This window comes from Athene noctua, chromosome 16 (assembly GCF_965140245.1).
Source record: "Athene noctua chromosome 16, bAthNoc1.hap1.1, whole genome shotgun sequence".
NCBI classification, from domain to species: Eukaryota; Metazoa; Chordata; class Aves; order Strigiformes; family Strigidae; genus Athene; species Athene noctua.
Genome location: NC_134052.1, coordinates 3,129,118 through 3,149,012, shown reverse-complemented (window position 1 = coordinate 3,149,012; position 19,895 = coordinate 3,129,118). Strand labels below are relative to the sequence as shown.

General features: G+C 51.8%; 1 protein-coding gene across 2 annotated transcripts in view; it reads left to right on the top strand.

Annotated features, from left to right (window-relative positions):
- The window catches only part of ACSS2 (acyl-CoA synthetase short chain family member 2), a 34,871-nt gene extending 15,119 nt beyond the window's left edge, over positions 1 to 19,752 (top strand). The window contains exons 3-19 of one of the 2 annotated variants that reach the window (XM_074920082.1): positions 4,159 to 4,250; positions 4,796 to 4,899; positions 5,178 to 5,250; positions 6,036 to 6,111; positions 8,145 to 8,259; positions 9,827 to 9,865; positions 11,697 to 11,834; positions 12,077 to 12,247; positions 13,100 to 13,233; positions 13,794 to 13,926; positions 14,363 to 14,419; positions 14,704 to 14,784; positions 15,212 to 15,320; positions 15,455 to 15,523; positions 16,752 to 16,928; positions 17,732 to 17,806; positions 18,018 to 19,752. In XM_074920082.1, the coding sequence (XP_074776183.1) occupies positions 4,159 to 4,250; positions 4,796 to 4,899; positions 5,178 to 5,250; positions 6,036 to 6,111; positions 8,145 to 8,259; positions 9,827 to 9,865; positions 11,697 to 11,834; positions 12,077 to 12,247; positions 13,100 to 13,233; positions 13,794 to 13,926; positions 14,363 to 14,419; positions 14,704 to 14,784; positions 15,212 to 15,320; positions 15,455 to 15,523; positions 16,752 to 16,928; positions 17,732 to 17,806; positions 18,018 to 18,145 (1,771 nt within the window). In that variant the 3' untranslated portion in view covers positions 18,146 to 19,752. The remainder of the gene's footprint in view (positions 1 to 4,158; positions 4,251 to 4,795; positions 4,900 to 5,177; positions 5,251 to 6,035; positions 6,112 to 8,144; positions 8,260 to 9,826; positions 9,866 to 11,696; positions 11,835 to 12,076; positions 12,248 to 13,099; positions 13,234 to 13,793; positions 13,927 to 14,362; positions 14,420 to 14,703; positions 14,785 to 15,211; positions 15,321 to 15,454; positions 15,524 to 16,751; positions 16,929 to 17,731; positions 17,807 to 18,017) is intronic. The other variant, XM_074920083.1, reaches the window with a different exon arrangement.
- Positions 19,753 to 19,895: the final 143 nt, after the last annotated feature.

Here is a 19,895-nt window from a genome sequence, read left to right as displayed (position 1 = left end):
AAAAGGGTTTGCATTTACTTAGTTCAGCTGAGACCATATGGCCAAAAAATGCCTTTCTCCCGCTGAGCATGCATGCAACATGCAGTATGTAAAAACATGGCCTTCTTAATTGCTGAAGAAGTCAAATACATTCCTGCTGTGACTGAGATGATACTGTAAAAATTTGGATTAGATGTTGCTAAATTCAGAGCTCAGTTTGAGAGAGATGAGAAGAACATCAGGCTCAAACTGTGTTTCTCCCTGTATTTCCTCTAATGATGTATCTGGGAAGTTCAGGGAGCTGAAAATTTGTTTTTCCTTTCAGAAGAAGGCTTGCTGTTAGATCAAAGATTGCATGCTAGCAATTGCAGCAGTGCCGCTGCCAACTATTTTCATTACCAGTTCTTTAAAAAAGGGTATATCTGGGGAGTGTTGGATTATGTGGGGCTTGGGCTACACATTAGATGTATAGAGGTGAGCACTGCATCAGTGTTTTCGGAAGTGTGAGGTCTTTTATTTTTATTTCTTTTTCAGTTTAATTTGGACAAGTGAGTCCATGTGAGAGGCTCAGGGCTGACAGCTCCTGATTTTTATGTGGTGGGCACTGAAGGGAAGAGGCTGCTCGCAGAACTTTGCTGCCAGGAGTTAACAGGCCCACTTTTGACACACAGAGTACTTGGTAGCATGTGAACGGGCATTCCTTTAAATGCCCCGTCTAAAATACATAATTCTATGGGCTTTTGTGCCAGAGCAGAGTACAGAGCAATCTCTGAGTGTAGCTGTGGGCACTCTAGACTATTTTCAGATGTGGGAGACTTAGAGCAATTGCCTGCTCTTGAAAGACTGCTCAGAGGCTTTTGCTGGAGGTGCAGTGAAAGGAGGTGCCTTGTTCTGTAGAAATGTAGACGTGATTCATTTCCCATTAAACACAAGATAATCTGAAGCCTGATGTTTCCCCCACTGATGCTAGTAGAGCTCTTTTGCAGTCATGTAGATTAATGGAAAGGACTTGGAAAACCCTCTGAAAATCCTTGCAGAAGTTTTCACTTCTCTTTGACTTAGTATTTCTTCTGCAGTGCCCCACGTGTGCTGGCTTTGAGGACAAGCCTGGGTGCGTTCTCTGGTTTCAATTTCCCTCCCAAAGCCTGGCAAGGAGGAGGACTTGGCCTATTTGAGATGCGCTTTTTATGTGCAGAGAGAGCAGGGACGTCTGAGCGGTGCCTCACACCTGGGAAGCTCCAGGCAGGTCGAGTACCGTATGTGGGAGGCAGCGTGGCTGCTCGTCTCAGGGCCACAGTCTGGTGTGGCCTGGCTGCTGTCTCCCCTCGGCTGCCAGGCAAGCGTAGGGTGCTCAGCACGGCCTTTTACGTAGGCTCTCTCCATCCGGCCATCAGCCCATCTTACGGCAGCAGTGACCACGCCAGCCTGAAGCAAATTGGCGCCTGCAGAGACCTGTTTGCAGAGCAGAGCATGGCCAGGCTCTGCTGGAATCTTTTAAGGAGATGCATTAGAAATGCAGCCAGTGAGGGCTCGAGGCAGGGAGCTGGGCCTTCCTGGAGCGGGATTGCAGGACTTGTGTCAGAGATCTCCCAGGCTTTGCACACAAAGCAGAGCCTTCCTCTCCCATCTTAGGCAGGTACTGCACCTTGGAGTTGATGGGCAAACCTGATTTCCCTGGCGTGAGCAACCGATGTGCTTTCTTCTGTGTCCTTGCTGAAGTCTGCCACCAGCCAAACCAGCGCTGCACCTCCAGCGCCCAGCAGGGCCCCCGAATAGCACACATGGCCGTGGGCTGCCTACCTGCCTTACACGGGGAGCTTTCCAGATGGGACAGCTTGTGCTAGTCTTTCCTCCTAATGTCTTTCTCTCTTAGTAAAGGTTGTAATTAGATCCTCCGCTGCAGCAGAGCATGGGCAAAGAGATATCTCTCCTCCCCGCCCTGTTCTGCAGGTTTATGCTGGACTGCAGGCTGGGTGGCACAGGGCCTGCCCGCAGTGCCCAGTAGACCCCAGTGCAGAGATCTTTAGGTGCAGGATTAGTGGGCTGGCATTGCATTTGGAAACATTATAATTGTTTTTAAGATATTTCTTAGCAAGGTTCATGCCGAGGGGCAGATCCGCACAGCGATGCTGCTTGTCTGGACCCAAGCAGGTTTGCACAGTGCTAGCCTTGATGCTGCTGCACCTGCGGTGTAGATGCACCAAGGAAAACCTCTGCATGGTGAGGGAAGGCAATGAGCCTGCAGCCAGGCACAACACAAGCAGATGCTCTTTCTTCCAGCCAGATCAATTACAGCTGCTCAGTCCAGCACTGAGATCAGCTTTTGGATCTTTGATCCTCAGGTAATAAAATCAAAAAGGAAACTGATTTCCTGGCTTCTCTCTACTAGCCGAGTGCCCTGCTGTAAGGGACCTCGTCCAATGGTTTCACATGTCATTTAGCTGAAAGTGATGCTCCAGGTTATGATGGGGAAAGGAGAAGAAACTGCTTGGATGCCAGGGCTGAGCTGCCTTCCAGGGTACTGGTTCTCATTCCTATGGTTTTGTTTTTCTTTGTATTCTTATTTCTCCCCCCTTTGCACTTAAGGGGGCAAACTTGCATAAAGGATCAAACAGGGAATCCCCTTTCAGGAGCCAGTGGTGGGAACATACACTGCTCTCTGCATGTCAGTGCAGGTATTGATGGATCAGATTGCTGCAGGGTGCCAGGGAACCCAGGAGTACAACTCGGTATCAGGAGGGATAAGTCAGGTTTGTAAGCTGCTGATTCATGAGCAGCTTTTGAATGGGATGATCTAAGTGTAACCACCAGTTCTGAAACCCCTGCCCTAGACAGGGCAGTAGGCACAGAGCTTGTATCAGTGGGGCTCTCCCAAGTCTGATTCTGTTTCCACCAGGACCATGTCTGCCATTGGAGCACGTGGTCACTGTTATCCTGTCACAGAATTACACAAGAAATGAGGGTGTTAATGCATTTCTGCATCACAGGAGCCTTCTTTCTGTTTGTGTTACTGGGGGAAGGGGGAGCAGAGGCTAGCTTTAGCTAGAATTCAGTACATATTTTTGGTATGCTCTGGACTGTTTGAGATGTTAAAGAAGTGAGGTTTCTGTTCCCGAGTTAGATGGAGCCTGGCTGCAGTCCTAAGGGAGGACACTGCATGGAGGTGCTTACTGGCTTCTCCCCAGCACCGGTGTTGTTTTTCATTTGGCTGCACATACTCAAGGGGACAGTTTTCCAGGGGGACTATATCAGCTTAGCGTGATACCCAGGTTCTTTTAATGATCACTGATGTTTCCATGCTGGCTGCCTTGGGGAGAGACCTGGGAAAGTGTCTCCCTCCTTCCTGGGTGCAGGAGACTGCTGGTCTGTCAAGTGTGAAGTCATTTCAGATTCCTTGTTAATCTCCTGATCTGTTGGGAGTGCTACCTCATTTGCATGGCTGAAGCATTGTGTCACATTAAAATTAACTGTTTTTTACTTTGGTAGCAAACTGTTTCCCTGGGGATGTGACATTCCTGCTCCATCTCCGGGTGCAGCTCCTGGCTCCTCTTCCCATCGGTGTGTCTGATGGCAAGGTCCCACCAAACTGGCACCTGGGCTGCAGGAGCCTGGGGTTGGTTCATGGAGGACCACAGAGAGAATAATGCAGAGCAGGCGTGGCACTGAGCAAATATACACGGGTATATTTATCTATGACCTTGGAAGATAAAACAGCTTTTGACATCCCATCACAGTCCATCAATTAATAGGTATTTAAGGACTGGGTGTTGCTGCACAACAACATTGGCCGATGTTTCATGCAGGCATATCTGCAGGCGTAAGCCCATGTGAGCAAGGGTGCTATGCCGTAAATCCCAGCTTGCTCCTGAGCATGGTCACTATTAGGTTTGGTTCTGTTGGACCCTTTTTGCTTCTCTGAAAGTACCATGTATTTCCACTGCATGCGTTCAGTTGTTCTCATGTGTAGTGATCTACACATGGATGGGGACTTTGGACTAAATTTTCCTACTGTTGGGGAACTTTAGTCCAGGATTGGATTTCTGAGGTTTGGTTACTTTGTTCTCGGAAGGGCAGGTGAGGGCATACATGTTGTCCAAAGCAGTAAGTACATCCGAATTTGCAGTGTTACTCTTACCTTGTAATGCTTGTACAGTAACAAATATTACCTTGTTTTTCCAGGGAAGGGAATGAACCTGGGGATTCTGCGAAAATCACATACAGCGAGTTGCTGCACAAAGTCTGTCAGTTCGCCAATGTCCTGCGCAGCCAAGGTATGTGGCTGAAGCAATAGGAGCATTGGATACTGGGAAGGCATTAGACCAGGGTTTTAGGGATTGGGTTCATTTGTTGTGTGGTTGCCAGTCTGTTGAGTAATTCTGTGCAAAATGCTTCACTCCTGTCTCTGCTTCCATAGTTGTAAAGCAAGGGTGGGTGCAGATTTGCTCTGCAGTGTGCTTTTGGAGATTCATCTCCAACTCTGTGAAAACTAATCAATGCTGGTCATGTCAGCATTTCAGGAAGAAACCTAAGCTCAAAACTTCCTGCTCTGGGGTTTTCCAACAAGCAGTGGGTACTGGTTACATTTCTGCTTCCTTCAAGGGCTGTGCCTGATGAAAACATTGGAGTGTTCATTGCAGTCATCTTACAAGAGCCAGAGGGCTTGAAAGGCAAAACCCAAGACTGGTTCAGCTCTGATGAAGTTTCATTGTGTACATATAGATGTTGATTTAAAATCGTCAGTTTCTTTCTATATACTGTTCTTTTGATGTGTGATGAGTTCATTTTGGCAAACACCGTGTTCATTTTCCCTCCACAGGTGTGAAAAAAGGAGATCGGATTTCCATCTACATGCCGATGATCCTGGAGCTGGTTGTAGCCATGCTCGCCTGTGCCAGGATTGGAGCTCTGCACTCCATTGTGGTAGGAACAAGCCCTTTGCATTGCTTTTGGTGCTGAGATTTTTAGGGGGAGCAGCTCTTGTTTTCAGGAGAGAAGCTGGAAAGGTGGGTGCTGACCGTGAGATGGATGGAAAGTAAATTAAGGTGCTGCTGTTGCCTAGCCCTTTTCTGTCTTAACTGTGGAATGAGCTCCTTTAACTCTCTCCATCAGTGCCTGGTGGTATCATTTACCATGGGTGAACTGTACATCTGCTGTTAGGTTGGGTTTTTTTGCTGACTTGGTTGTGTGATCTCTGTCAGTTTGCAGGTTTCTCCGCAGATTCTCTTTGCGAGCGGATTCTTGACTGTGGTTGTTCTCTCCTTGTCACGGCAGGTAAACATCCATCTGTGCCCCTGAACCGTTACTGTTGCCTGCCTGAGCCATTACTGTTGCCAGTCTGAAAGGTCATTATTTTAAAAGCCAGATGCACTTGGAAGAGGAAGGGGCAGTGCCTCAGCTGAGCCGCTGTGAGGCGGATGCGCTGCTTGTAGCTGTGCTTGAGTGCTGTTTTCCACTTCGAACATACAGTGAAGTATCTAAGCAGCCCGCCCACTTTGTCCTGTAAAGCATGATGTCACCAGCTGCTAATAACATGTTTTCAAACACTTCTTATCCATGTTACTCTTCAAAATCGGCCAGATGTTTGCAACATGTATCATTTATGAGGCAGTCCTAATGTGAGAATTCCCTCCCTTCCCAATTTCAAGGAGATTTCTGCTGTAACTCTAAGCCTTGTAAAGCAAGGGATTAAGAAAGGGGTAGTGTTTGCATGTAAACCCACTGCATTTCCCCAGTGGGTCCATGGCATGGAAAGGACCCACTAAACTGCAGTCTGTGTTCTGGCTGTGCTGGATTATTTCCCACAGAATATTCTCCAGAGACTTGTTGGGTCAAGTTGGAACCTTTCCCAGGGAAGGAATTTCACCATTTCTCTTGGCATCTGTTTCTCTAGGCTAAATGGGTGTATTAGGAAACTTTTCCAATCAGCTGCCTGTCTGCTTTGCCTCACGCCAGTGCATGAGCTCTGCTCTGCACTCCTGAAACTGCTTGTTGCTTCCAGCTGTCCCAGACTGCCTTGGCTGGGAAGCCATTCTAATGTTTTCCTTACCATTTTGCAGATGCCTTTTATCGAGGGGACAAGCTGATCAACTTGAAGCAGATTGCAGATGAAGCCCTCCAGAAATGTAAAGACAAGTAAGTTTGGATTGCCTTCTAAGAAGGGCATTGCTGCCAGAATCTGCTCCTGCCCAAATGGGAATGGATGTTTTCATAGGTGGTCAGACACGAGCTGCACTACAGTCGTGAGCCTTTCAGAAGTAATACATGCTTCAACTCCATTATCTTACAAATATTTTCTTCTAACTTTCCTCTTGTCTGTTCTGACCTGAAGGTCCACATATTGGGTGGGAGGATTTGCTGGAGACACTGATCCACCATCATTATGGCCCATGGCTGATCTCCCAGTTCTGCAGCAGCAGCTCTTGGAGTGGGAGGGAATAATGCACTGCCACAGCAGTTGTGAACAGTTGGACACAGTACCATGGAGCATGTCAAGATGAGGCTTAAGTTTTGCTCCAAAGCCACCGATTCAACAATAATAAAACAAGCCAGAAACAATTCAAGTTTGGGAAGTGGCTGTATAAACAGGAATAGGCACTCCACTTGGCAGGCACCAACATGTGCACAGGATTAGGGCCTGACCGCACACAAGTGTATGTTGAAGCTGCTTTATTTTTTTTCAGCATCTTCACTGAGATACTGTAAACCATAGAGACAGATCTAGCATCAGATATTACAGAAGGGGAAATCATGGTGAAATGGATTTGCCAAGCTTAGAGACTGTTTTACCAATATTAGGCCTAGCATAAAGGACACAGCCAGCATAAAGATGAACCAATAACCAAATTGTATTTGATACAAAAGGGTCAGTACATGGGTGAGCGCTGGGGGTACAAACAAGTCAGTCAGATTATACATAATTGACATCAATCCCACTGACCCCAACAACGACACCACATGACCAACAATGGGTGGAATAAATGGTGACATGCAGTCTCCCATAGAAGGGACAGGAGACAACCGAGTCAACAAACCAAACACATCAGACCAAGGAAGCCACATACTGAATCTCTACACAGCCCATGTTTACAAAGGCCAGAGCTGACTGGAGCCCAGTCCCAGGGAGGCGGGAGGTCCTTCCCCAACAGGGAACTCTGCACAGGGCATCCCCCTCACACACAGACACTGCCCCTCCTGCAAGGGGTCCCAGCTGTTATCCCCCAGTGGGACACCTGACCTTGGGTTACTTAATGCAGACCCCTGGGGCTCCTTTACCCAATGGCTCTGTCTGCCAGGCCGGCTGCACCCTAAAGGCAAACTCACCCCCCTTTGGGAAGGGCTGTGGGAATCACCCACATGTCAACCTTAATTTGGGGGTTGGGGTTGAAACCCCAGAATTTCAGAGACACAGTGTCTGTGTAGCTTGTATGAGACTGAATGTGGTCTTGTAAGTTACATCAAACACGAAAATTTAGGGCATGTTAGAAATTCAAACTCTTTAATAAAAAGCCATTTAAAACTCTACAATTTGAAATCATAAGTTTATATGTCTGTAAAAGTAGGTACCTGGGAGGCAGAAGTGATCCTGAAGTTAGGAATTAGCTGATGGAGATAGTCTGTTGGTACTCTGACGAGTACCTCCTCTGACAAGGCTGGAGATAAGATTTTGTTTGCATTATAGGTAGGCTGTGTTGGCCCTCATGAGGGGAAAAAAAGGCCCACTCTTTTCCCTGATGTATAATCTGACTTTGGAAAGCTTTCTTCCTTCTGAACAAGACAGTTGGACATGCCTAGGGATTGGAGCAGCCACGTAATATCTACTGGGTGCTGTGGGAGGTCTTGTTCACGGTCACAGGCAGGGAAATTTGGGATTTGTAAGGAATCTTCCCCAGCAGTGACCTGTGCGAGATGCTTGTGGGATCCTTGCTTCCTCCATAGGAATCACCCCTGATAAATCCCTGGTAGCTGTGCACAGGCCTTTCCTATTCTCCTGGGGCTGGTGGCCCTTGGCAGTTCATGGTATGCCTGGAGTTTTCACAGTGGCATACACTCTGGGTCAATAAAAGCAGCTCGGGGCCCCTGCTCTGCCTGCAGTGCTGCCTGTAACACCTGTGAATGGCAGGCGTAGCCCCTGTACAGTCTGACCTGACAGCTCCTGCCTTTTACAGGGGCTCCCCTTTGAAAAAGTGCATCGTGGTGAAGCACGTGGGGAGGGAAGAGATGGCGGTTGATGGGACATGCAGCAAGTCTCCCCCTCTCAAAAGGCTGTGTCAGGATATACAGGTATGCTCCTGGGGCATGAGAGGGGGGATTTTATTGCTGTGGGCCTGAGCCCAGTGGATCAATTGGTGAAAAACCACTGCGGTGCTTCCCTGGATGCTCCTGTCTTGAGTCTTATACCTGTTTTCTCCCCTCCTTGCTGTTGTTGCATTGAGAGTGGTCTGAAAAAATGGTTCCTTTGACTTACCAAGATCCTCTCCCTACTGCTTCCTTTAACACCATCACTAGCTGCCAGCCCGCAGGACCCCTGAGAGCGCAGTGGGGTACAGCTTCCGAAGCCAATAGGACAAGATGCCTGTTTTCCTCTGCTCAGTGGAGGACTTTTCCTTCCTAACCCTGTATCTGTCTCCCTTTTTGTGCAAAGACTAATGCTGTCCTGCACTGTAACTGTGACAGTGGAAGCAGGAGAGGAAAACTCATGCTCATGGTGTGGGTACAACACAGCCCCCCAACACGACAACAATCATCCGCTGAGAATAGTGCAGTCTCTGTAGCTGGCACGGTATCGGTGTCAGCTGTCGGGGCAGGGGCTTTCCCTTGCAACTGAAACCAGATGGAAGGATGTGGGACAGAGGCATGTGGCAAGATGGGGGTGGAAGGAGAAGGTGTCGTGGAGCCATGGCTGTCTGCTGAGCTCCTGAGGCTGATGTGCAGGCCTGCACCCAGCAGCTACCTGCTGCCTTCATCTGCTTAGAAGGCAGGCTCCTTACAGCTACCTGACAGCTCCGTGTCTTGCACTGGTGTGTTCTGTCCCTGTGTGTTTGGTGAATATTTACACTGGGTTATGTCCAGGCTACTGCTTGCTCAGAAATGGGTTGTATTTGGGGAGCATGCGTGTTTTGGGCTCTGCTTTCAGAAGGGATGGTCTGTGCACATCCCTGAAACAAGAAGTCCAGCAGACTCTGATGTCTGAGTTAATTTTCCTCGTTCAGCTGTGGAAATTTTGTTGAGGTGTTGCTCAGTGTTTGCCAACCTGGCTGTGTTACGTTGGCCTCTTCTGCCCTTTCTATTGCAAGGGCAGGGTAGGGCAAAGGGGTGGGAAAACTGGAGCAGACCAGCCTTGCTGTGTGAGGGTTCCCCAGTCAGGTGGTTGCAGAGAAGCCTGTCCCTGTGCTGGCCACTCTTGGTGAGGTGAGGTTGTTGTGCAAAATGGCCCGGGAGGAGGCTGGAGGGAGTCGCTTTCCCTTTGGCTGTTGCTGCTCTACTTGTTCAGACACTTTAATAAAGATTGACTTCCCTTGTGAGCACATTGTTACCATGCCGTTGGCTTGTGTGACGCTGTTGGACGGTCTGTGGGCTGTATGTCGGCTCTGTGCCTCTGTACCCAGCTGGCCACGTGCAGGGGGTGGCCTCTGTGACCTGCCATGGAGGGGCGAGTACCCAGGGGAGGTGATGGAAGCAGGCAGGCTTTTGCTCAGAGGGCATCTCCTGGCCTGGCCCCTGTGCTCTCCAGCCCGCTGGGATGGTTTCCCAGCTTCTGGGCCTGTGGGCTTCCAGCTCCCTGCCTGCAAAGTCCAGTGCAGATCCTCCGCTTCTCAACTTTCACACCCTCTTTATGGATTTTTAACAGGAAAAAAAGGCTGAGATCTCACAAAGACTCCATCCCAAGGTATTTACACACAGCACTGCCTTTCTCCTTGTGGCACATCCCCTCTGCTTCCCCCTCTGGTGCTCCACCGTCCTAATTGCTCTGACTCTGCACGGCCACACATGCCTTCCTAACCAGGTTACCAGCAGTTGCATGTTAGTGGTAGATCCCACTCGCTGCTTGGCCAGAGCTCCCCACAGTTTCAGGGTGAATGCAGTGCCACCGACTTTGCTGCTGGAAGCAAATCTGCGTTCATAAAACCCCCTCAGTGCACGTCGGCGTGCTGATGGGGGGAAATGCAGAACTACTGGGATGCGCTGGCAGTGTTTGGGTGATGGTTCTCTTCTCTGCCTTTTTAAAGCAGCTCTCACAAGGCACTTCCCTTTGGGGTGAGGCTGGCAGGGATCGCTCGCAGCTTCCCGGCTGCAGCAGTGTGCTGTGGGCAGCCAACCTGGAGCTCCAGACCAGGCATGTGGTCTCTGCCTGGTCCATCCAAGGAGCTGTGGCCTCAGGGGCTGTGTGCCATGCCATGGGTCTGGCCTCTTCTGTGGGGCAGTGGAACTTGTGTGCTAAAATGGAGGGATCCTGGAAGGAGGGATGCACAAAATGAACTGTTGGATGGGTGTGAGCCTACCTTGGGTTTGTTTAACCTGGTGCCTGGCTCAAAGCTTCCTGGTGGGACAGACTTGTAGAAGCTGCTTCCCCAGGTAAAGCCATGAGCCCTGGGGGTCTGTGAGAGCTTTCCAAGTGGGCTTGGTTGTGCCAGGCAGTCAAGCAGCTAGTGTCTCTGGCACCACGTGTGCAGCAGCTGCGTGCTGGGCTGTGGGGTCTCGGTGCCTCCAAATGGCACACGCACATCTTTAGGGCTGCAGAGGGTCGCTGTGTGACCCTGTGGCTGCTCTCCGTGCACCCCAGCTTTGGGGACTCTGTGCAGGCTGTGCCTGTGCAATGGGCTCTAGCTCAGTAAGGAGGAGATGTGCCCCAGCTAGGACCTGCAGGGCTCTGGGTCAGCGTGTCTGCTCTCACAGAGATGTGGAAAGTGGAGTTCTGCTGAGGCTGAGGAGTGTTGCCCACTCAGCTGCCCCCAGGCTCCTCTGAGGAAAGGCGAGGAGGTCAGCCAGCATTACGTCTTGCACTGAACTGTGCCACCCCGGAGAGGTAGCCAGCCAGCACGAGTCTTGGGGCAACCTCTGCCCATCAGCCACAAGCGTTGGTGGCTCTGTTGCAGCTCTGGCATCCTCAAGCAACTCCTTTGGGTGGCTGGTGCTGGGTGACTTTGTGTTGGAGCAGTCACTTCTTATCAGGGTGATTACCTTAAGATCTGGATAACAGATTTTTTCAGATCAAGCAGTGTGAGCCCAACATGTCCTGTTTGTCTCGGGCCGTGTTGCCGCAGGGGTCCCTGCAAGGCGTGGAGGACCACTGGGCGTGTGGCTGTGCTAAGCCAGGCTTGCTGCTCTGCTGCTCAGCCACAGCTCGGGCAGCCCAGGAGGGCAGGAGGAGCCTGTTTGCTGTGAGAGGGCAGAGCAGCTGCTGCTGCAGGCCCTCTCCTGGCTGCTGCAGCTGCGAGGGATTTATCAGCATTACCAGTGGTTTGGACAATCTGCTTCAGGTCTTGCAGCCAGACTGTGTTTAAAGGTTTTTCCTTGTGGCTGTGAGCTGAGAAAAGGACCTTCTGGAGTAAGAGCTGCAGCTCTGGTGCATGGTTTGCAGCAAACAGCTCTGGGGCAGGAGCTGTGCTGTGAACATCTGCCTCAATGGTCCATGAGGGGGGCGAGGTTGGGGCTGCACCCCTTGTCCGCCCCTCTCTTGCTTTTGTGTGGGCCTGTTTCTAATCCTCTACTTTTCTCAGACCCCCTGGAACCCAGCTATGGATGTGTGGTGGCACGAGCTGATGAGCAGTGCCAGCACGGAGTGTGAGCCCGAGTGGTGCGACGCGGAGGACGAACTCTTCATCCTCTACACAAGCGGCTCAACTGGGAAGCCCAAGGTATGCTCCCCGCCGCAGGCCGTGCTGAACCCCAGCCACACCTCGGCTGTGGGAGCTGGTGAGGGTCACGCTGGGAAGCCCCAGTAAGAAGAGGAGCCATGGAGGTCTTGGGAAAGGAGCTGTGCTGGTCGCTCCTGCTCAGCTGCTGTTCTTGCCCAGTGAACTGGTGATGCTCAGCTTGGAGGGGAGGGTGAGGGCCTGGTGGGAGCTTGCCCTGATAGTCGTGTGCCTTCTCCTTGTAGGGTGTGCTGCATACGGTGGGTGGATACATGCTTTATGCTGCCACCTCATTTAAATACGTGTTTGATTACCAACCTGAGGATGTCTACTGGTGCACAGCTGACATTGGATGGATAACAGGCCATTCCTACCTCACTTATGGACCCTTGGCAAACGGGGCAACTAGTGTGTTAGTAAGTGTTGGATGGCAGCGGGTGCTTTTACTCCAAGAAAGTGGAGATCATGGTGCTGAGCTGCATCCCTGTATTGCTCTGTGATGAGTCTGATTCTCACTTGTGCACAGTGCCCTGGGCTCTGTAAGGAAGGGTGGTGGTCCCCAAGGAGGGTGTGGGGGACTGATTGGTGGCAGATGGGGATGGCTAGTTTGTGTGTGGCTTTTGTGTGGTTAGTTTTTCAAATGTTCCCATTTCTTTTCCTTGGAAGTACAAGCCTTGTGTAGCAGGGAAGCCAGGGCTGCTGTGGGGTAATGAGAAAGCTGGATCAGGAGCAGGGAGTGATGTTTTCACTGCTGATGCTGATCTGACAACCTGCATTTAACTCCTGTGCCTTGGTAGTGTATGGCTGTGACCTGTATACAGACCAGGGACCCAGAGGCCTGTCCCTGGGGAAATGCGAGCAGCGGCATCACTGTCATGTTGAGGGAGTCCTTGTTGGGGTTCTTGGTACTTCTGGTTGTGGTTCTGTCACTGTGTTTGGACCTCTTGCCCTGAACCGTGTGGGCAGGGTCACTTGGGCTGGTAGGACTGTGTCACTGGTAGCCACCCAAATGCCCATGCTGCTGGGGTGTTTCGGGGGTTGTTTGCTAAGACACCTGGGGTGTGGTGATACCAAATCCATGCCAGGGAAGCAGTAAGAGATCCCTGGTCTTGGCTGGTTTCACTGTGTGGTGCCCCTGGCGTTCCTCTAAGGACACGCTGGGCTCCAGCTGCTGTTTCCTGTTGCTCTCGGCTCCTCCTGCTCAGGAAGGTGCTGCAGGTCGGCAGCAGTAAGGGAACAGCTGTGTCACTGCCCTGTCTCCTGCTCAGTTTGAAGGTGTCCCCACCTACCCAGACGTTGGGCGAATGTGGAGCGTTGTTGACAAGTACAAGGTGACCAAGTTCTACACAGCACCCACAGCCATCCGGCTGCTGATGAAGCACGGGGAGGAGCCTGTCAAAAAGTGAGTGCCAGTCCCCAGTGGCGTGGGGATCCCTGGCTCTGGCCCAGCCAGAGGCTCCTGATAGGGGACTGGGGGCCCCAGCTTCCTCTGAGCAGCAGCATCCCCAGCATGTTTTCTGAACAGACCAGGATCTTCTGCCTTCTACACAGCAACATGCAGGCCATGTTTCTGCACTCTCAGCACTGATTTCGTTACGGCACTCCTGAGCAGGTCCTCCTCTTTCACCGTAAGCTGCAGCTAAGCTTAGAGGTTGCGGGTTCTCCCTGCTCCTGACGTAATGCTGACAGAGGTGTGTTGGGCAGAGAGACTCTGTGTGCTGCTCCTTGGCCCAAGGAAGGGAAGGAGCAAAGCCAAGTGGGAGCTTGGAGTGGGCGACACCAAAATCAGAGGTCTCCTTTCTTCCCCCCTGGAAGAGGCCTGAGAAGGGTCTGAGCCATGTCTGGAAGCCTCAAGAAACTTTGGTTAGCCCAGGGGTTCCTGCAGGCTCTGCTGTGCAGCAGGCTCACAGCTGCTGCTCTCCATGGCCTGCTGAGCCCCTGCCAGCCCTCTCCTCTCTGCAGGCACAGCAGGAAGTCTCTGAAGGTGCTGGGGAGCGTTGGCGAGCCCATCAACCCTGAAGCCTGGCTGTGGTACTACCACGTGGTGGGAGAAGAGAGGTGTCCTGTTGTGGACACATTCTGGCAGACAGAGACAGTGAGTTTTTGCCTGGGTGTTGCCGGGGCCCCTCTCTCCGTTGTGCTCCTCCCCGCAGGGTGTCTTTGCAGGTTTGCCATTGTGTGTCTTTGGTTCTGTGTGGACTAGTTGTTTTGCTTGCCCAGGAGACTCTGGTGTGGCCCACAAGTGTGGATTACCCTTCTCTTTCTTTCTTTCCTGGACCTCAAACAAGCTCTAAGGGGAAACCTTCCTCTCCAAAGGGTCCCTGCTAAGGTCTGCTCTGGACCCTGCTCTTTTCGCCCTCTTTTTCTCCCCATCTGCTCCAAAGCTTTGCACCTAAACACAGGCTCCCTGTCCTTCCCAAGGCCCCATCAGCCTGTGTCTGTCTGGGATGTGATGTGACCAGAGCCCATGCAAACAACTGTGGGATGTGCTGGCATGGCCCAAACTCACTCATTTTTGCCTGTCTTTGCAGGGTGGCCACATGCTGACACCCCTTCCTGCTGCCACCCCTATGAAGCCAGGCTCTGCTGTGAGTACCGTGCTCTGCTCCCTGGGGCAGGGAGGGATCCTCGGGGCCGCGGGAAGGTGCAGCAGCAGCAGCAGCTGGCCTGTCCGTACCATGGCGTGGTGGTTCCCAGCCTGCCGGGGTGGCTGTGGGACGGTGGTGCATGTGGGGCGGTGACCACCACCCAAAATCCCAGGCCTGGCCCCATGCAGCTGCACTCACAGGCCTCGTGTGCCACAGCCTCTCCACCTGCTCCCTCTGCTTCGTGGGGTTTTAATGCGTGGGCTCACCTCCATGTCCCTTGGCAGACGTTCCCTTTCTTCGGTGTGGTCCCTGCCATCTTGAACGAGTCGGGGGAAGAGCTGGAAGGAGAAGCAGAAGGCTACCTGGTAAAGAAGGGCTGATCTTCCCCACCCTCCCCTTGTCTGTTCCCCGTGAACTCCAAGACATTCCTGGTAGCAACACATGTCTCCATGTTGTCTGGGCCCACACAAGGGGCCCCGTCACTGCCATAACTCTCTGGGAGCTTCGTGCTGTAAACAAACTGTGCAGCCAATTGTTAAATGCGCTTGTGCACATGGGCAAGGCAGGACGGGAACAACTTCTCAGCCAAGCTCCTTCCCCCGTGCCAAGCTTGGCAAGACTTTCCCAGGAGATCAGCACTGGGCAGCAAGTGTCTGAGTGTCCTCACTCAGGGCTGTCTTGAGCACCTCTGCCACCATGTGCAAAGCCTGTACGTGTGTCTGTCGCCCTGGTGCAAAGCCTGGGTTACTGGTTTTGCTCTCGCTGACTCTGGTCTGCATGTTTCACCATCAGGTATTTAAGCAGCCCTGGCCAGGAATAATGCGCACACTGTATGGAAACCACCAGCAGTTTGAAACGACGTACTTCAAGAAGTTCCCTGGGTACTATGTGACAGGCGACGGTAAGGTTGTCCGTGGCTGCAGAGGCCTGGGGACAGCAGTTTAAATTTTGCCATGTCCTGGCCTCAGAATCTCTTATCAGTTGCTGTAAGGGCTGGCACTGCTTCCTCATGCTGTCATTTCTGGCTATTTTTAGGTTGCAGGAGAGATAAAGATGGTTATTACTGGATCACAGGACGAATTGATGACATGTTGAATGTTTCTGGTAAGAAAAAGTTTTGTCTTCAGTGGGGACCAGTGTGCTTTCTGACACTGGTTAAGAGAGACACCTTGCTTTATAGGGGACACTTCTGCATCTGCTTCTGACACTAGTTAAAAAAGCCACCTTACTTTATGGGGGATGGTTCTGCATCTGTGACTGCCCAGGAACCTGTCATCAAAATGGATCTAATTGCTGGGTCAGGGTTATTTCTGAGACAGACAAGTCTGTGACTTGGTGACTTTCTGTATCATTTCCTCTAGAGGTAATGCACTCTGTAACCTCTTAGAGGAAGTCCTTAAGCAGCCAAGGTACCTCTGTGCTGAAGGATTTAGGGCCACAGGGAATCGCAGGGGTTAGGCAGGACTATGTGGTCCCTAATCCAACCTGCTGCTCCATGTAGGGCTAACCTTGAAGCTGGATCAGGCTGCTTGGAGCTGTGTCTACAGAGGTGGACATTTTCCCATTTCTCTTTGAGATTCAGGCTGCTTCTCAGCCCATCATTTTCCATATAGTGCATTTAGTAGCTCCCTCCCTCCTTTCCTGGAGGCTGTAGCCTACAGGCAGTTACTGCTGGCTGCAAGATGCTGCTGTACTTGTCCTTGGATCGAACTAGATCCTTTCATCTGACCAGCACTGCTTGATCCTCTACCAGCTGATCGTTCTGGGAGTTGACCACCCTCCCATGGTTTTCTGTGGCTGCAATCCCAGAGCGAAGGAGCAGAGGAGTACAGGAGTGAGTTGTGCCCCTGCCCTGAGCTGTGGAGCGTCGTTTCATCAGTGCATGGCAGGGCAGGTTCCTGGGCTCTTGCAGATCCAGCCTCTTCCTCTGCACCTTCCAGCTGACCCTGTGGGCAGGTCTCCTTTTACCAAATCCAGATCATCCTCAGCCTGTGCTTTGTTTAATCCCACGGCTGTGAACAGTTCATGATCTGTTAAAGAAAGAAGCCAAAAGGTGGGTGGGAGAACAGCCATGGGGGGTGGCCCTGCTCTGCAGGTCAGTGATACCTGGCAGCCTTCGGGGCAGCCCAGACCCTGCACTGCTGAGACGAGTTTCTCTCTCCAACTGTTGTCTTTTCTCAAGCAAATGAAATCGATGCTCTCAGACCTATAGTTAAGGGCCTTTTAGACCTGCAGACCTCTTCCTCCTCCTCCTCCTGCTCCCAGCTGCTGGGAAGCTGCAGGACCCCAGCCCCGGGTGGGTCTGTAAAGTGCTGCCTCTCCTTGCTTCCAGGCCACTTGCTGAGCACTGCGGAGGTGGAGTCGGCCTTGCTGGAGCATGGTGCCGTCTCGGAGGCTGCAGTGGTCAGCCACCCGCATGCCCTGAAAGGCGAGTGCCTCTACTGCTTCGTGACCCTGAAAGATGGCCAAGAGTTCACCAAGAACCTGACGGATGAGCTGAAAAAACAAGGTAACAGCAGGCAAATGTTTGGGAGATTCTGTGGCAGGGAGAGGGAGAACAGTGCTGAGTGGGTGATGGAGGGGTTAAGGGCTTGGGTGCCTGAAGGAGGGTGCCCGTAGTCTGGGGAATGCAGCGTGGACAACTGCGACAAGGTGCCCCCTCGGATTAGAGAGCACGGCTGGCGAAGACTAAAATTAGTTCTCCCAGCCTTTGGCTGCTCATGTGATGCCACCTCTACCTCTTGGGAGCTGGCAGCCCCGTGAAGGACTGAGGTACCTGGCAGGCTTTTGTTTGCAGCAGTGCTCTCCTGTGGGGACGTGGCTCCTACAGCTCTCCCTGGCAGATTGCAGCTTGCTGTGAGAATTGTTTGGTTGCTTTGGGGTAATGCTCTGGGTGTTTGTGCTCTGGTTTCAAGGGAGCTCTTTCATTGCCACAACAGGCTGCAGTATTTAATATGCAAAATGGACCCACAGCAGTCTCCTCTTTGTAGGTGAATCAGCCCTTGCTCTATCAAAATGGCAATAGTAATTGGTGTAGCCATTACAGGGGTCTCTTGAAGGTGGAGAGAATTCAGGGATGAGCGCTCTTGCCTTTGGGAAGATGTGCTTATAGCCCTGTTGGCACAGCAGTGCCGTTAGCCCTGTCTTGCTGCCTGCTCGCACAGCCTGGAGGCTGGGGTGCAGCAGCCCTAAGTGCTGCCCTACCATGTTCTCTGGGCTCTGCAGGTCTGAACTTGGTCATCCTACCTGAAAAGGACATGTGTGGTATCTCCTAGTACCTACAATGAAATTGATTTTTTTTTTTTTTTTCAGTCAGAGAAAAAATCGGACCGATAGCAACGCCTGATTACATCCAGTATGCCCCTAGCCTGCCCAAAACCCGCTCAGGTAAGGGGCATAGTGACAGTGCTGGGGAGGACTGAGCAGTTCCTGCCAGTGGGAGGAAATAGGCCCCCAGTTCTGTGTCCAGGGCCACGCAAATTTAGGGGAGAGCAACCTCGGGGCAAGCAGGATGCTGCAGGTCTGGGCACTCCCCACTCCTGCTGAGGATGCCGAAGAGATCCTGACTTGTGCTTCCCTTTCATGTCTGTTATTACAGGAAAGATTACCAGACGGATATTACGGAAGATTGCCAAAAACGACCAAGAGGTGGGGGACATCTCCACCTTGGCAAACCCGGGCATCATAAAACATCTTTTCAACAACAGATGTGACACAAAACAGTAGCTGCGTGACCTGTCCCTGCTGAGCAGAACTGTAGCAGCAGCAGTGTCCTGATGAGCAGGTCCCTTGAATAACCGCTGTTTGTCCTGGGAAGGAAACCTTCACCTCTTGGGTTGAATGTACAAATGTTACGAACGAGGAGGGCTGGCTCTGGAGAGGCCGTGTCTCTAGTGTGTCCATGCCTCAGAGGAGGGTGCGTGTCGTGTTCCGGATGGGTGTCATACCTCTAGAGGTTCAGCCTTGTGCACAGAGGGATGACTCCTCCTCCCTTTTCAGCACCTCGTTCTTGATTTTTAATTTTATTTGGGGGAGGGGGATGCTAATTTTATGTAATTGGGAGGCCCTGGCATCTTGCACACAGGGGGAAGGAACTGTGAGGGTTGCAGGAGAAGTGGTGCTGGAGTTACTCAGTGCAGGTGGGCAAGGGAGGTGCAGCTGTCACTGCCCACATGCCAGCTAAGCTTGCTTGTCTTTGTGGAATGCTGCAGGAGAACTTAAACACATTCACATCGTAAGTGTACAGCTGAGTTTTAGTCTTGCATCCACTGTCCAAGCCCGTTGCTAGCAGAGGGAGTGGGGTGAGGCTCAAGGGAGCACTGTGCTTTAAACAGAGCTTTTGGAGCAATTTAGTACCAAGATCTGCTGCTTCTGAACTGCATGGTGCCAGCTGATGTGTTTTCCCCAATCTGGGGCCCTTCACTGCCCTGGACATGAGGGACCCCACATCTGGTCTGGCTGAAGTCGGTCTGATGTGCTCCACAGCCCCGCTGCCACCTGCTCAGGGCTGAACTCGGGGCTGCACGGCTGGATGCACCTTCTGTGTCCTGAGGCAGGAGCGGGGGCTGTTGGTGCAGAGGAGGGAGGGGAAACAAAGCCCTGCAGAGGCCCCTGTCCCACTGCAGGCAAACCACAGGCTGGGTTATAGTGCACCACGACCATTGTTACAGCAAAGAAACCAAGGCAGGCAGGGCTATGATAGTCCTAGATTATGTTTTCTCATCAGGAAAAAAGTGGTGGAAGATGTTTAACATGGCTTTATGATGATGAGTGGAAAGAACCCTACAGCCTCTAGCCCAAGAGCCTGAACAGCACAAGGGTATTGCCAGAGCCCTTCTTCAAATGAGTTACATTTAACTCCGGTCAGGGTTGAGCTGGGAGTACCGTCTGTATGAAAACTGCATGTGAGCTGTTCTGATTTTGCACTTAAACCAAAGGAGAAATGGGCTTTAAAACTTGTTGCAACAGCTGTTTTGGTGAGTGCCAACATCCAGGCTTTACCTTCAGACTGAGCTGACTTTGGGCTGGGCTGGAAAGGTTGGGGCAGCTGCCTCAGGGGCTGCTTGCTCAGGGCAGGTGTTGGGGTGCTCTCCAAGGCCCAAGTCTCCTCTCTCACCTGCTGCTCCCACCAGCACAGCACCTGTCTGGGATCTATGAACCTGCCTGTGTCCCACATGCCCCCACAGCGCTCTACCAGCGGCTTGGCCACCTCATTCCCAAGGATTCTGGCATCATCTCTCCTCCTCTGTTACTCTTTGTTCACTATGTAATTTTGGCTGGCAACAGCTGGAATTTTATGCAAAATGGAATAAAATTAAAGGAAACAAAATGGAAAACAGGCTTAGAGTGTGCATGTGGTGCCTGTCATGCTGTAATGGGGGTAGGCTGTTGGGGAGGGGTGGGTTACTGCTGGTGTGAGGATTTTTCATGGACTGGGTCTTGCTCTCTGCCTCAGGCTGTGCTGCCCTGCACTGGG